Here is a 16692-nt window from a genome sequence, read left to right as displayed (position 1 = left end):
CAGGCTGGCAGTCCCTGCCTGCAAAGCGACCAGGGATTTCCACTGGGAATGGACATCAACATCCACTTTTGGTTGTGCTGGCCATGCCATCCCCCATCCTGCTGCTGGGCCAGGCTGCAGCTCCAGGGCGCTGTGCCCAGCCCTGGCACGTCCCCGCAGCCGCCGGCTGGCACCAAATGAAGACAAATGGGCTGGGTGACACATCAGCATCCATTAACGGCAGCGCCGTGCCAGGAATGCTGGGGATGTGCCAGCACTGTGCCAGCACCAGCAGGAGGAGCAGCAGCACTGGGGCCAGCACCCCACCCCAGGGTCACAGGGGGTCAGCAGGGTCAGCCTTGGGCTTCCACACCCCCAGCTCGGCTCTGCTCGGAGCTGTTGGCAAGAGAAGGAGCTGGGTGGGATCCAGCCCTGGCAGCACAGCCCTGCCACATCCCCGAAGCTCTGAGCCCCTCACCCCTGCAGCCCCAGCTCCTGCCCTCCCTCACACCTGCCTCTCACAGGGAGCTTTTGGGGGTGCACACGAGAACCCTCTTTGCCCGTGCTGACTCATCTCTCAGCTGGCTCAGGTATACCAGAACAGCACGTGGCATTCCCAGCACTGGAAGGGATATCTCAGGCACTGGAATGGATATCCCAGCACTGGAAGGTATATCCCAGCACTGAAAGGGATATCCTAGCACTGGAAGGGATAGCCCAGCACTGGAAGGGATATCCCAGCACTGAAAGGGATATCCTAGCACTGGAAGGGATAGCCCAGCACTGGAAGGGATAGCCCAGCACTGGAAGGGATATCCCAGCACTGGAAGGGATATCCCAGCACTGGAAGGGATATCCAGCCCATGCAGTGTCTGTGCTGCAGTTGTCCAGGGGGCTCAGGAGCAGCCTCAGGATGAGGCAGGAGCACCGACCCTGCCAACCTTTTCCACCCCCTGACCTTTCCCCAGCCCCTCTCGGAAATGCCACGGAGCTCCTCGCCCGGCCAGACGAAATGTCAGGAAGGTGGATGGAATATTTCCAGCCGCTGAGCCGGGCGCTGCGGGCGGTTTTCCCCAGCGCTGTGAGTGGCTCCAGAGGGAGCAGGGGCCGTGCTCCAGCCTGTCCCCATCCTCGTCCCCATCCTCGTCCCTGTGCCACCCCAGCGCGGGGCCCAGCCGCGCTCGGCTGGCTGCGAGCGTTTAAGCAGAATTGAGTGTGTGTTCAGGCACTTTCAAACACAAGTAATCTTCATCTGGGAGACGGGAAGTGAAATATGTTATTGCCGAGCACAGTAAATTACCCGTGCCAGCCCCGGCGGATAAAACATCGCCGTCGCCGGCCGGCGCAGTCACTCACCCGCGCCGGGCCTCCACCGCCCCATCAATTACAAAACAAACGGCTGCTGGTCAGCCTGGACACTGCACTGGGACTTGTGTGGCCACTGTAGCGCTGGGACCTGCCTCAGGACTTGTGTGGCCACCGCGGCACCGAGCTGCCCCAGGACCAGGCAGGCACCCGGTGTTGGTGGATGGATTCCTCCTGGAAAGCACCAGAAGGGCAGCGGGAGCTGGGGATGGACTGGCTCTTCCAGCAGCTCCTCCAAGCAGCTTGTGCCGGCTGGTTCAGCCCCCGCTCCCCGGAGTGGCCCCAGCGGGGTGTCCTTGTCATCGTGGTGATGCTGCTTCGTCAGGGCTAACGAGCTGCTGAGCTGCCGCGGCGAAGCACCCGGGGAAGGCGGGAGGCGAGAGCGCAGCTCCCTCTCCTTTATTTTCCTGGGAAAGACCTTCAGAAAGCCAATCCCTAGCCCATAAAATAAATAAAATAAATTCCTGCAACTTTAACAATCATTGTGTTGGATTTGGGAGATGTTATTCCTCGTGACAGACAAGGGCAATTATCTGCTATCCGCCAGCAGTTTTAGCCTAATTTCATTACTGCTGTGCAATTCTTCCCGAGCCGCCAGTCTATCACTGTCTCCCAGAAAGGATTAGCCGGCACTTTCTTCATCTTCAAATGAATTTTAGCTGTCATGCCCTTGATGAATAGAAGAGGGAGGATGGTGAACCCACGCCGGTGAGCAGCAGCCTGGCTGTGCCAAGGCGCCAGCACCGGGACCGTGCCAGAGCATCACCAGAGCTGCCTGGCTGTGCCCTGGGATTTCCTGCCATGCAGGATGAATCAGCCATGGGGTTTTCTTGGAGAGCACCCTGGAAATGGGCAGGGCTGGAAGCTGGTGACCAGCATCCAGGAGGGATTAAAATGACAGGATCTGTAATACAAGGAAATAATGAACACGCCGTCCTTCCCCCTCGCCAGGAGATGCTTATCTGTCAGCCCAGGCCACTGAGGGATAGAGAAAAGCAATTTCAACTTCAGAGCTGAAACTGCAGAGGATGTTGCAGGGAGAATGTCCAGGAGATGGTGTCCCAGGAGGATCCACCACAGTCCTGAGCTGGAAGAATTGAGGGTTCGTTTTCCTGGCCGAGATGGAATAAGGCACACAGATCCCAGCTCAGTGTATGCTGGGATGCCTTGTCCCCATAGCCTCAAGCTGTGCCAGGGGAGGGCCAGGATGACGCCAGGAGAAATTTCCTCATGGAAAAGGTGGTCAGGCCTTAGCAGGGGCTGCCCAGGGAGGTTTGGAGTCCTTATCCCTGGAGAAGTGTCCAAAGAAAGCCTGGATGTGACACTCAGTGCTCCGGGCTGGTGACAAAGTGGGGATCGGGCACAGCTTGGACTCGATGCTCTTGGAGATCTTTCCCAAACTGAATGATCCAGGGATTGTTTGAAATACCTGAGCTTACCAGCAAGGAGGGCCCAGCTGGACACCCAGAGGGGGTGCAGAGCCCATCCTGGGTCCCCCCGGGACGTGGGACGTCACCTCGCGTAAACGGAAGCTGCGGAGCCGGGGGCTGGCACCGGCCCAGGGCTCCGTTATTTTTGTAAACGCTCATTCCCACCCGGCACAGCATCCTGGCAGAATATTTTAGCACCTTTAATGCAATTTCCTTCTCCCTCTGAAATATCATTTTAATAGAACCCAGCCACACCGTGTACCTGCTCCCTAATAAACCTCTGCGACTTTAATGAACTAAATAGCAAATTACTTTTTTATTCAAGAATGAAATTTCATCATATTCATAATTCATATTTTATTTCAGACATCTGCTGCTGATTACATTACATTTAACTAAAATTAGATGATGCTCAGAATGTAATTAAGCCCCTGCCAAATTCTCTGGCCCACCAATACCAGCCTCGCTCAGCGGGGGCCGCTTGGAACCTAATATGTAATTAGGAGCTATTTTCTAGCTGTTTTTAAAGTCTGAAAATTAGCTGCCTTTATTAATCACACAGACAAATATAAAGCAGAGCCAACGCTTGCTGAAATTTCTAAAAAGGATTTTTTTTTAATTATACACCACATAGCGCTGAGACTCATTTTGAATGTTGATTTGTTGTGCACTGACATTTTGACAACTAGTTCTCAATTTGTCTGTCGTAGTTAGGCAACAACAAAGCAGACGGTAATACTTAACTTTCAAAACCTTCAGCGTGCTGGGAGGGGAGAGGGATGGGGGGGAACACGGGGGACGGGCTCCCCACGAGCTCTGGGAATGGGGGAGCCCCAAAATCCCTTGGGATGAGAAACAGAGGGGACAAGGGAGGTGCCAGATGCACAAATGGCCCTTAAAATGGCTCTGGGGGGGTCCCTACTCGCCCCAGGGGACCTCCCAAACCCTCCAAGTGTGTCTGAGGACATGGCAGTGGCCCTGCAGGCCGTGCAGGGGGTCCCAGTGCCACCTCCTGTCCCCAGGAGGGACCCCTGGAGCAGCGGGAGCCCCGGGGGTGTGAGCAGCCCCCCAGCCCCGCCTGACTGCGCGCTGACATTTCCCCTCTCTCTCCCTGACCCTGTTCCTGCTCTCTCCGTGATCTCCAATAATGTCACTGCCTCCTCAGCATCTACTCAGCGGAGCAGAAAGAAGGCACTGCTGACACCGAGTGCAAACAAACAATAATACCATCTGTGCCTGCCAGGGCCGGCCGGGGAGCGCCGGGTCCGGCTCAGGGGAGGACGTGCAGGGAGGGCAGGAGCCCCTCGGGGCACCGGGACATTCCCCAGGGATAGGGGGAGACACCCCGGCAGAGATGCTGCCCCAGGCACTGGCTGTGAAGGACAAGGACGACTTTAAAAGGTATTTTTATTCAAAGTGTTTTCTTTTTGTTGTCACTAAACACCGGTGACCCCCAGTTCTCACCTCTGCAATTCCTCAATCCCTCCTTTAGGCTGGAGCACAGCCTCCCCTCCCCGTCCCTGTGCTGGCTATTAGAGGCAAAGCCAGGCTCGTTAGTCTTGCTGCAGAGCTCGTAATGTGAAAAATGAAGCTCAAGAAAAATTAGCCAAATTACCAGGCTAATCCTTCAGCAGCAATCGCTGCCCTGCTGCACATCCGTCCCGCGGGGTGCCTGCGAGAGGAGGGGCTGATCCGTGGGGAGAACACGCTCCACAGGCTTCAGTTTTGTTTCCAAAGCAGCAAAACACACAAGAGACAGAGCTGTGCCTCCTTCTGCCCCTCTCTGTGTCCCCGTGGGGCACCAGTCCCACGGCAGCAGCTGCTCCTGCCCCAGGCTGAGGAGGGGCAGGGATGGTTTTGTGTGTCCCAGGGCTCAGGAGTCGCAGCAGGAGGTTGGAACTCTGAGTGCAGGGGCGATTCCCGTGTGGAAGGTGGGGTCAGGGACATCCCAGCCACCCCTCGGGTTGTCCCTCTGGGTGTAGCAATGCCCCTGCAGAGCGTTTGATGGAGCTGGTGAAGGAGGAGTTTGGAAAGGATGGAATGGGCACTCCCGTGCTCACAGATGGATGTGAAATCTGTGCTCACTCCAGACTGGGACCGGCTCCAGCTGCTGACTTCGGCAGATCTGGTCCCTGTGGCACAGGGAAGGCAGATCCCAGCAGTGCCTGTGTCACCCTGGACCCTTCCCACAGACCCCAGCGTGGGTCACCCTGCTGCCACGACACCTGCCACCACCCTCCCTGCCCCAGAATGTCACCGCTTCCACTCTGCCACAGAGCAGAGCGGGATGAGGACTCAGGTTGGACATCAGGAGGAATTTCCTCATGGAAAGGGTGGTCCCTTTTGGGGAGGTTTGGAGTCCCCATCCCTGGAGGCATCCAAGGAATGCCTGGATGTGACACTCAGTGCTCTAGGCTGGGTGGGAAAGCGGGGATTGGTCACAGGCTGGACTTGGAAAGCTTTCCCATGCTGAATGATCCTGGGATTCTGTGAATTTCCCCTCAGTTCTACTCCCCAGCCCTCAGAGCCAACAAGGCTCAGCCCCAGACATGCTGCTTTGAAGGGAAGTTCCCCGTGCTGGATCTGGCATCTCTTTGTGCCAACATCACAAAGTCGACACATGTAAGTGGTTAAAGTCAACACGCTCCCAGATCCTCACATTGATTACACTGTATTAGAAAATGGTAAATTATTTATCAGCCTTTCTGACTTGTGATTAGTGTAAAGCAGCTCTCAGATGCAAATTGGAATTGTAATTAGACATGTAGAAAGGCAGCATCTGAGACCTGCTTTCCTGAAGCAGTGTAAGGTGCTTTTTTCCTTTTGTATCCAGCATAATTATCAAAGAACACTTTGCACTAAAAAAAACCCATGGATTTATTAAAACCAGAGACAGTTTTACATGGGATCAGGGAACTAAAGCTGGTCACCATGACGCTGGGAGTTTAGAGCTAGAACATCTCAGCTTCTCACAATTAGTTTTTTTTAACCCTGGGTTGGAAGTGGAAGGCAAATTCCCCACCTCTGCCAATTCATTACTCAGCTTTGAGTGAAGCGATTCTTGAACACAGCTACACTTAAAAACCCACTTAAAAAACCCACCCCAGACAAAGAGAGTGATGATAAAACCCCCTTGGCAGGTACAGCAGAGACCACAGTCCCTCAGAGTCAGCTCATGACTCCCAGAGATTCTGGCCTCAGCCACTTCCCTTTCATTCTGTGGCACAGCTCATTAAAATTTCAGGAGTAAAAAATGCATTTACATTTGTGTAATAAGTCTAAATGCATTTAGGTTTTAGAGTTTGTCAACTGCAACTTATGGTGAGCTTTTGAGGACGTGGTTTGGGTTTCTTTCCCCTACTTAATTACACCAAAGTAAACCCAACCCCAGGCAGGGTCAGGGACATGCTGGTTGAAGAGTGAAGTGTGAGAGAACAGCTTTTACAAGGAGGAATTTTAAGCCTGCCCTTGGCCTGGAGCTGCCCTCCTTGCAGGTGCTGTTTGAGCCAGACCTTGCACATGTGAATAAAAACCAGAGCCTGACTACAGCACTCTGCTTATCAGCCCAGGCAGAGATTATGGAAAAGAGTGAAAATCAGTAATTTCACTAGAATTGTGCTTTATCTTGCATTTTAATTACCCAACACTTAACCAATAGCAGGGAAGAGCTGTATTAAAGGTTTCCTCTTCGCTGGGAATGTAGTCCAGAAGAAACAGAGACCTGAGCATCAAGCCCTGAGCTGCCAAAGATGCTCTTCACCCAAAAACGTCAAAGCACCATGCACATCCACCTTGCCAGCTCCCACAGGACAGCAGGGATGAGGGAAGAGACACCACATGCATCTGAAGCAGCAAAGTGTCATTATCCACCCTGGAATCCAGCCAAGCCCCTCTTCTCCTGCCCCTTGGGATCAACACAGCAGTTGAGGAAGGAAATTCAAACCAAGATTTTTGAGAGCTTTGGTCAGACACCACTGGGTGGGTGCTCCCAGGTCCCCATTGCAGCCCCAAATCCCAGTGACACCAGGCCCCAAACTGGCTCCATACCCACATCTGGAGGCCCTCAGCCACACAGGAGAGGGGAAGGAAGTTTCCAGGCATCTGGGCACGCAGAGCTCTGAGGAGGTGGTGCCAAGAGGCAGCAGCTCAGCTCTGGGCGAGCGCGTGCAGCACTTGGGCACTCAGGGAGGAGCAGGAGTGCAGGGTCACCCCGGGGGCCCCAATCTTGGTCTCCCAGCATTCAAATCCACAGGCACACAAGTCTTGCTTGGCTGCTTCCACGGCCAGAGGGGAGGTGTCTGCCAAGAGCAAGGCAAGAGCAGCCAGCGAGTCAGCTCGGCCACTGCAGGGAGAGGGAAAGGGCCATGGCTCCTGCAAACACAGCCCCTGGCACAGGGCCAGTGCCCTCAGGGGCTGACACACATAAATGAACACTCTGAATCGGCCCTGGATCACACACTGCAACCCACAGTGCCAGGCAGTGCTGGGACACATCCCACCCATCCCTCCAGAGCCAGACCAGGGCTGGCAGTGATTCCTCTGCTCCCAGACCTGCCCCACCTCCCAGAGCTGTGAGGAAGAGGAAGATGCCCAAGGGGCTGTACTGACCTGGTGGCAGCAGGGTGATGCCACAGCCACCCCCACCAGCCCCTGTCAGTTTGCTGTGCAGGCTGTGGGATGCTGTCACCTGGCACAGCCTGTCCAGGGAGGGGTGGCCCACTCCAAGCACATTTAAGTGGTGTTGGTTTATGTCAAAGAATTCCTAAAAGCAACACAAAGAGAGGAGATGAGCACACACAGAGGCAGAGGCTCTTTACAGCAGTGGCAGCCCTGCCTTCCCAGCCATCCCTTCACAACCACCTCCTTTATGCAGAAATTTGGCCACCAGCTCCAAGGAGCAAGGTCAGGCCAGAGTGTGAGCTCTGAGCTGCTCATGTATCCCTGTCCCCCATCACAATTTGCACAGTGACAGTGGTACAACACTCCTGCACCTTCCAGGAAAATCCTGATCACTGCAAGCTGCCAGCAGGAATTTTTTCCAGAGCTCTCCAATGCCTCCTGACTGCTTCTCCTCTGCCCTGTCACTGAGTGCTGAGCAGGAGGCTGTGCAAGGCCCCTCGCTGGCCGTGGGAAGGGCACTGAGCCAGCAGCTCTCATTCCTGGCTGTCACCCTGCCCTGCTCTGCCATCCATCCAGCAAGGCCAAATCCAGGGACTTCTGACACGGCTGAGGCATCGCTGGAGAGGTGACACAGAGGGACGTCCCTTTGTTTGCTCTGTGCTGCACTTCTCCCTCCTCAAGGGCAGGGCCCGGGCCGGGAGCCAAAGAGCAGCACCACGCTGGACATCTGGCACCCAGCTCAAGTGAGGTCAAGAGGGTCCTTCCCTCTGGGAGCAGCACAGGCCCCTCTCTGAGTGAGCCCACCCTCCTGGCAGAGCTGTGGGAGCATCCCTGCCACACTTCCCAGCCAGCCAGACCTGCTACTCCTGGAGAAAGCTGCCCCAGCAGCAAGGTCCAAACAGCCTGAGGGATGGACAACACCACACAGAAATGGAAGTTACAGCTTCTCCCCTCCCAGCAGGACAGGTGAGGAACTCAGGAGCAGAGGGAAGGGCCTGGCCTGTGCTTGGAGTAAGTCTGGAGCAGGGCCAGGAGCAGACATCAGCTCCCTGAGCACCACGGGGCCCTCCCGGCCCTGTGCTCCCTCCCCCAGCAAGCAGCACTGAGCTGTTCCCTGCTTGCAGCTCCCTGTGAGCCAGGAGGGGCTCTGTGCACAGGGAGCACGGGGACAGGTGTCAGCCACAACCCCCTCCCTCAACTCCACCCGGGAATCCTGCCAACCTCACACAGGAGGGGACACTGCAGAAAGAATCCCTCTCCCCCCTCCAGAGAGAGCATTTCTGCCCAGTGCTTAAGGAACTGTGGGAAGAGCAAGGAGCGGGTGGCAGGCAGGGCTCAGCCACCACCCACTCCAGGCTGGGCAGGACACACGTCCATCCAGAGGCCTCTTTATATGCCTGAGTGAGGGCACAGCAGTGCCTGTGATGATCCAAGACACCTGTCATCTCCTGATCCAAAATCTGCCAGGAATCCGATGACAGCTTATGACACACTAGACTAGTTCCATGGTTCAAATACAGCGCTGGCCAGAGCTGCACATTTCAGAAACAGCCCAAAAGATGTATTTATATATCTGTGTGCTGCATCTAATCAGCTGGGCCCCTCTGGGCTCTTCAAGCACAAGACAAAACAACAAGATTCAAGACAGGAATCTGCTCACTGCAGTGCTGCTTCCCGGGTGTGGGACACAAGGATGCTTTGGCATTTTCCATGTGAGGAGCTCAAAGCACAACTCAAATTATCCCCTCTCTTCCCTGTCCCCTGACACTTCTGACAGCCTGAGGACGTGGAATTAAGATGAGTTATGTGAAGCTGTGCTGTGAACAGACCTCCCTCAGCTGATGGCAGCTCAGCCCACTGTGAGGGGTCCAGAATCCCACCCTGGTGCCACGGGAGCAGGACTCTGCTATGAATCCCATGGGAACAACCCAGAGCAAGAGCAAGGACAAGCAGAGATCCTCCTGAGAGCCAAGGGGAAGCATCCAGATGCCAACAAGGACTGGTACCAAATGGCTCCTGAGTGTCCAGGCTGGCTCCCAGGGCCAGGCCAGGTTTGCCTCAGCTGGGACACAGACACAAATCCCTCCCCCACGGTGCTGTGGAGCAGCATTACAGCACTCTCAGCACTTCTTCCACTCGGAAGCCTGTTCCTCCCCCCTCCCCAGCCTCTGCTCTTTGCTCAAAGCCAAGACAAACAGATCTTTGTGTGCACCTCGTGCATCAATGTCAGGTCAGCTCTGGGCACAGCTCTGTCTGTGGCTCTCTGGAGCCAGGATGAGCCTGGAGCACCAGGAGCTGGCTGGGAACCAGTCAGTCCATCACAAACCAGTGGCTCTGGGCTCTCCTCACCCCAGCCCTGGCAGTGACAGAGCTGTTGATTCACAGGCAGTGACTGCCAGAGCTGGGGCACTCAGTGTAAGAGAAACAAACCCTCCAGAGCCACAGGTCCCCAGAGCCCCAGGCCTGCCCCTCCCTCCCTGCACACAGCTGGGAAGAGGCACCAGCAGCAGCTTCTGGCTCCAGGAAGGGCATTAAAAGCAGCACACCCAGACCATGGTTTCACTCAGAACTGAACATTTCCTGCTATCACTTTTTTTTTTCCAGACCTAATGTTCTTTAAATGACATTTTGATGTTCAACAGTAACAGTGGCTAAAAATACTGGCGAGCAAGCCCCTTACCTCCAGCACAGGGTAATGCTCTGGTGATGGATTTGCAGGCATCGCTTCCAGAACACTTTGGCACTCCTGAGAAACGGCATCGATGGAGTCCAGCACCGGGTTCATGATGGCAGGGAACTGGAAAGGGGGAAGGAGGGATGTCAGGTGCCTGCTTGCTGCTCTTCCAAAACCACTGGGAGGAAACTGGTCCCAGTGTCTTTGAGCTGGGCAATTCCTCGCTCATTCCCAGAGCAGGGTGATGATAGCCTGCTCCTGGCTGCAGAAAAGGGAGGAAGAGAAGGAAACAAGCCAGAGGAAGGAAGTGCTCTTTTCATGGTCGCAAATTGGTGATTTTAACTCCTGTTAAACTGGAGGAAGGGAGGAGATGAGCTGAAACCCCATTCCCAAGCAGCTGGGAGACAGGAATACAGTGGCCACAGGAGAGATGTCCCAAAAGATCCTGTGGGACCTGCAGTCCAGGGTTATCTCCCAAAGGTTATCCCCCACTTCTCCATCCCACAACCACCTGCACCTTCAGGATCTTCTCCTTTACACCAGCCACCAGGACCTTGGTGCTCCGAGGGACTTTGGTGTTGGTCAGCAAGATCCTCAGTGTGGGCACCCTGGAAGCAACAGGAGACAGAGAATCCCAGAGTGTTTTGGATTGGAAGGGACCTTAAAAGCTCATCTCATTCCAACCCCCTGCCATGGGCAGGGAACATCTCCTGGCCTCTTTCCTTCACACTCCCCAAGGCTACAGCTTATTCTGCCTCAAAAGGCCTCCTTGAACAGGAACCTAAGATAAGGAGTCCCACTCATTTTACAAAACTTCAGCAGGTGTTTCAGTGCTGGCTGGGATCAGGCTTGTTCCTCCTGGATACAAGGAACAACTGTACTAGAGCTATAAATAGGACTCTAATGTATTTACTAAAATCCGTGTTTTTGAAGCAAATTTTTTCCTTTGAAATACTCTCTACAAGAGTAGCCAGCAGTGGCCATTAACTGCTAATAGAGCAATTTCATGCACTGTGAAAGATTTTAATGGAGTCAGATTATACTTCTCTGGCAGGAGGCAGAGGGAACACACAGGACCCAGATTTCTCTCTGCCAATGGGTTTTCCCACCACCAGGTAAGCACAAAGTTCCCCCTCCCCACAATGTCATTTGCTGCCAGGAGCAGATCCATTCCTGCTGCCCATAATGCCATGAAATTAATATTGATCCTTGCTGCTGTGTTCATCTAATGTCAGATAATGACCAAACGTTTTATTGTCCCCATCCACCCCAACAACTGAGGCTGCCCATACCCAAAATGGGGTTGCAGAGCCCTTCCCACACTCCAGCCATCTCCCATCATCCTCATACCCTCCAACATCCACCCAGAGCCTCTCTGACATGTTCCACCCACCGTGTGTGAGGGTTATTTTTAAACTCCAATATTACCTCTTTAACGGTGTGATTTTTCCTGCTTGGTATCTCAGGGCTCCACCTAAAGTAAAATACATGTTATTGTCTCAGCAGAGAGCGAGCTGAGAGATTAACACAGAAGGTCTTTCATCTTCAGAACCTCACCCAGAGCCTGTGACAGTAATTGCAAGAAACACCAGCTAAATGAACCATGTTCTCCAGCAGTACGGCCCTGCCTCACCCTGCGGCCTTAATGAGAGGGTCTGGCTGGACATGCTCAAGCCAAGGCCTTTCCCTTTGCTCTCCTCCTCCTCCAGGATCACATCAAATAAGTTTTAAAAAGGCAAAGAGTTTGGCCAGCACGAAACCTTTCCTGAGAAAACAGAATCCAGCAGAGCCAAGCACACGGGATTCCAGGGACTGAAGTGGTGTGCACTGGTGTCAGCAGCCATCCTGCAGCATGGAATTTCATTGTCCAGAAGGAATGTCTCACTTGGCTCCTACCCTCACACAGGCACTGTGATTAGGTCTCATTAGAAAGATTATTAACAGTCTCCAAGGACACTTTCAAAACACTGGGAAGTCTCTGCTAATTGAAACTAAATGACAGCTGTCCAACTGCATTTTCCCCTGCATTATCCCTGGGACAGGATTAGGTTTCTTTGTTCACTGCAGAATGTTTAAATATCAGTTATTTGCAGCAAGGTCTCTGCCCTGTGGCACCTGCCTGGGGGGGGGACAGAGCTCTGGTGCTCCTGCAGCCCATTCCCAACATTCCAGCTGGCTCCAGGCCCAGCTCACAGATGGGGCAGACTGAGACAGGGGTAGGATTCCCTGTGCTCAGGCCAGAACAGGGAGCTGAATTTGGGAGTTTCTGCCTGAGAAGCAGCAACCACACCTACCCCAGGTGCCAACAGCATTGTCCACACCCGATGGATTGCCATGGATCACCTGCTCCCCTCGGAAGGCCCAGCTGTTGATCAGTGTCAGCTCTTCTTCTGTCCACCTGGAAGGCAAGGAAATAACTCCAACCAAACAACTCCAAACCAGTGGATAAGGAGGAATCAGGTTCAGGGGGAAGATCCCAGCTTTGGCCTGGTGTAGATCAGATTTAATGGAATTCAAGTCCAGACTCATCCCCACCTCACCAAACAGGGTGTGTTACCACACACACTGGAAAGGCTGAGGGAGCTGGGATTGTTCAGGAGAGGAGTAGCTTTGAGGACACCTCATTCCAGTGCCTGAAGGAGCTACAAGAAAGATGGACAGAGACTATTCACAAGGGCCTGGAATGACAGGACAAGGGGGGATGGCTTTAAGTTGACAGAGATTGACAGGTTTAGATTGGATACTAGGAAAAAATTCTTCCCTGTGAGGGTGGTGAGGCCCTGGTTGGGCAGGGACACCTTCCACTGTCCCAGGTTGCTCCAAGCCCCATCCAACCTGGCCTTGGACACTTCCAGGGATGGGGCAGCCACAGCTGCTCTGGACAGCCTGTGCCAGAGCCTCACCATCCTCACAGGGAGAATTCCCAGTATCCCATTTAATCCTGCTCTCAGTCTGAGCACAAAAACACACCTCTGACCCTCCCTGCACACCACAAGTCCATTCAACAGGTATTCCATGCTGGGGCAGAGGCACAAATTCACAATTTGGGAAAGCCTTGCAGCGTCTTGCAAGGCAATGCAGAAATTCCAAGAGCCACCTTCTATCCAGAAACTGCTCCCCTTCACTCCTGCTTCCCTGGGCCTTGGCTGAATGTCCTTATCCATGTCCACACACCTTGCATTCCACCTGCCAGGATTTAATCTGGGAGCACTCAGCAAACAGCTCACAGCAGCAGCCTCAGGAACAGAGTAAACCACTTGTTTTTAATCCTCTTTGAGAGGCTGCAATTCCTCCCGACACAGGAGGCTTTCTATCCTGCTGTTCTTTTCTTGCCATGGGAAGCAAAACCCTTCTGAAGTCTGACAACCCCAGCTCTCTGCACACCAGCTGCAAGGCAGGAATTATGCTGGATCCATGCTGAAGCCACGGAGGGTGAGCAGGGAATGAAGACATCCTTGCTGCAACACTTAGAGCTGCCTTTTTATTTCCCAATTTGGGAGATTTGCTCAAGTGCTCCCAACAAGAACCTGTTTCTGGGTCAGGCTGCAAGTTCTGGCTCAGAAGCAGAACACAGAACCACCCTCCTTGCTGTCTCACTCTCAGCCCCACACAAAATCCCACACAACAGAGGTTCTGCCCCTCCAGCTTTGATTTTAAACAGCTTCAAACAGAGCTCCCTCTCACAGGGGCACAGCACTCCAGGTTTCCAAAGGGGAGCTCCAAGGGCAGAAGGAAAGAAACTCTCTTTCATCAGGTACTGATAAAAGGGAAAGACAGGCAGGAGATCAGGAGGAAATGTAGCACATGCAGAAAAGAATTCATGGGAAATGCAAAAGAAACCCTAGAAAGGATCCTCGAGGACTCAAAGCAAAACCTGGAAGATGCTCAGAGCAAGAGGAAACTGAGCTTGAAAATTTTCAGTGTGTTTTATTAGATTGAAAAAATAAGGGATTTCCCCCCCTTTTTAGGTATGGTTATCTGACCCTAAACAAGGGAAACGGGGAGTTTTACAAAGTCTGGGAGAAGGCTGGGAACACTGGGCATGGACAGGAGATGGGCTCAGGGTGTCACTTGTGGTGACAGCCAAGAGAGACCAGCAGAGGTGGCAGTGCCAGAATTCGTGCAGGCAAAAGGAAAGGTGGGGCACAGAGCTGTGCATGCCAGGCTGGAATTCCTTACCTGGCTGTGGATTCTCCCTCCTGCAGTGGGCAGGAGATGGCTCCACACAGCATGAGCAGGGCTGCAGCCAGGCACACAGCATAGGCAGCACTGGATCCCAGCCCTGCTCCCGTGGGCAGCTCCGACCACACCACGATATCCACGCTGGGAACATCCCTGGGGAAACAGACACACACACAGGGACTGGCACCAGCACCCTGAATTCCACCTCCACACACAGGGACTGGCGCCAGCACCCTGAATTCCACCTCCAGACAACACAAAAAAGGCAAAGAAGCCAGTTAGGAGGGATCACAGGGAAAGGTGGGTGAGGATTTGCAAATCAGCACGTGCATCTGACACACTGGGGCTGCAGGAGGGCTCATTCCTGAATGGGGCAGCCTGGCCAAGCCCTTGTGATGGAATAAAGCCCTCCTGAGCTGGATCCATGATAGGCACAGCTTGTCAGGCTGCTAGGAGGGGCTCTTGGTAACTAAATACCTGAGCAGCACCATAAAGAGCCCTTTCAGAGGTTGTTATAAACATATTTCTGAATAAAGTGTAAACATCCCAAATCTGTATTTGCACAGCCACATCCCACTGGAGCAAGAGGCTGGTGGGGGAGATGGAACATGAATCCACATTCCCTTGCTCCACTGAACACACCTGGGTTGTGTTACTGACTCCAAAATCAAGCCCAGGAGCTTTTCAGGGCTGCTGAGTGACAGTCCCAGTGCCACCCTGAGACTGCAGGGAAACCACAACCCAGCTGCACACCACAGTTCTTTATCCTTGGATTTCTTGGATGAGAAGATGGAAGTTGGGCTCTGCTTTGGTTTCTGACACTGCCCTGAGCACCCATCCAGTCACACAGAGATGGTGCTGGGCAAGGCTGAGAACTGGAACAGCTCCAAATTTTCAGAGTTTTAGGCAGATTCAGCCCATAAAGAGATCAGACTTAGTTCAGACAACAAATTCACAGTTTATTTCTGCTTTTCCAGCCTAAGCCAGGATGACAGGAGCTGCCTGCTGTGGGGAGGGGTGTGTGTGTTGTGTCTGTGGCATGAACTGCTCTGGTTTCAGCCCTTAAAACTAAGTGAGAGCAGAGGCTCCCAGCTCACCTTCCTGAAGCACCCACCCACCACTAAAATTTTGGGGCAGGAGCAGAGCCTTACCCATACTTAGCAGAAATAGCCAGGCACATATACAGGAAGGCAAGAGTAGCAAGACTTTCTGGAGCTGTGGCCCCGGCAGCAATTCCAGCAAACTCCCTCAGTGCATCCAGCTGTTCTGCACTGGGGGACTTGGACTCATCACCATCAGCTATGGAAGCAAGCAGGGGAGAGTTTAAACACTTAAACACCAGGGAATTGCTACACTGAGAGCAGTATTTACAACAAAACCTTCTGTTACAGCAGGCAGAAACAGCTGGGGCCCATTTCAGGTTCTACCTGAGGATCTGTGATGAAATAAAAGCAAAATCTCCACCAGGCACTCTGAAATCCCAAGGTTTCCACACTCCATATTTCCAAATGTTTCCCTCCCTACACCTGCCAGTGCATCCATCCATAATCACTATGGAAAACATGGCAAGTCACAAACTCTTCACTAAAGGATGTAGATATCTTGGGGATATCCTGGGGCTCCAGCCAGTGAAAGGTGCTGCAGAAATTCCTGTCGGGAGCTGGTGTGGGACAGACAGGCAGGAAAACAGACCCAGGCTGGCTCGAGGCACAACAGCACCAGAACAAGTCCCTGGAACCCAAACCAGGAGGGGACAGGGCCGCGCACGGACACCTGAGCATCAGCGGGGCCATCAGGGGAATGAATGTAAATAACTGTGAGAGGCAGGGACAGGTCAGTGAGCAAGGTCAGAGACAGCGAGGCCTCGAAACACTGCAGGGGGGACAAATAACCCCACAGGGGTCCCTGCAGAGTCACCCCACGGGAGGGTCCCAGCACGGTCACCGGGGTGTGGCAGGCACCGAACGGTGCCGAGAGCCCCTCAGTGCCCCAGGGCAGCTCCTCCTTCCTTCCCCCGGGCCTTGCCTGCGATCCGCTCCCGCAGGGCCCGGAGATCGGGGGTGTCCCAGCTCCTCCGGACGCCGACGCCGGGCAGGGAGACGCTCAGCCGGCCCTCAGCGCCAGGCCTCAGGCGGAGAAACGTCCGCAGGTCCAGCGCCACGGCCAGGGCCACCTGCGGGCGGAGAGCGGGGGTCAGCGGGGCCGGGCAGCCCCGGTTACCGAGCTGGGCAGCCCTTTCCGGGCCGGGCTTCCCTCGTTTCCCCGCCGTGCCCTCACCTTGCCCAGCACCACGGCGTGCTCCCCGTGCAGGATCACCTTCCCCGGCGCCGACACCGCCAGCTCCCGCGCCCACATCGCCTCACGGCAGCTCACGGCCCGCGCCGACTGACAGCCCCACCCACCAATCCGGGCCGCGCCCTGCCCCGCCTCCCTGCGCTCAGC

General features: G+C 54.3%; 1 protein-coding gene across 1 annotated transcript; it reads right to left on the bottom strand.

Moving 5' to 3' along the window:
• Positions 1–3071: 3071 nt before the first annotated feature.
• Positions 3072–16632, bottom strand: MVK (mevalonate kinase). Its single transcript, XM_036393395.1, has 10 exons — positions 16528–16632; positions 16276–16423; positions 15402–15549; positions 14248–14403; positions 12363–12466; positions 11497–11542; positions 10586–10676; positions 10075–10191; positions 7383–7536; positions 3072–7072 (listed from the first exon to the last, which is right to left on the bottom strand). Exons 1-10 carry the CDS (start codon positions 16603–16605, stop codon positions 6921–6923), a joined length of 1194 nt encoding a protein of 397 aa, XP_036249288.1. The 5' UTR covers positions 16606–16632; the 3' UTR covers positions 3072–6920.
• Positions 16633–16692: the final 60 nt, after the last annotated feature.

This window comes from Molothrus ater, chromosome 18 (assembly GCF_012460135.2).
Source record: "Molothrus ater isolate BHLD 08-10-18 breed brown headed cowbird chromosome 18, BPBGC_Mater_1.1, whole genome shotgun sequence".
Lineage (NCBI taxonomy): Eukaryota > Metazoa > Chordata > Aves > Passeriformes > Icteridae > Molothrus > Molothrus ater.
Note: the sequence above shows the minus strand (reverse complement) of the source record. Positions and strands in the feature narration are given on the sequence as shown.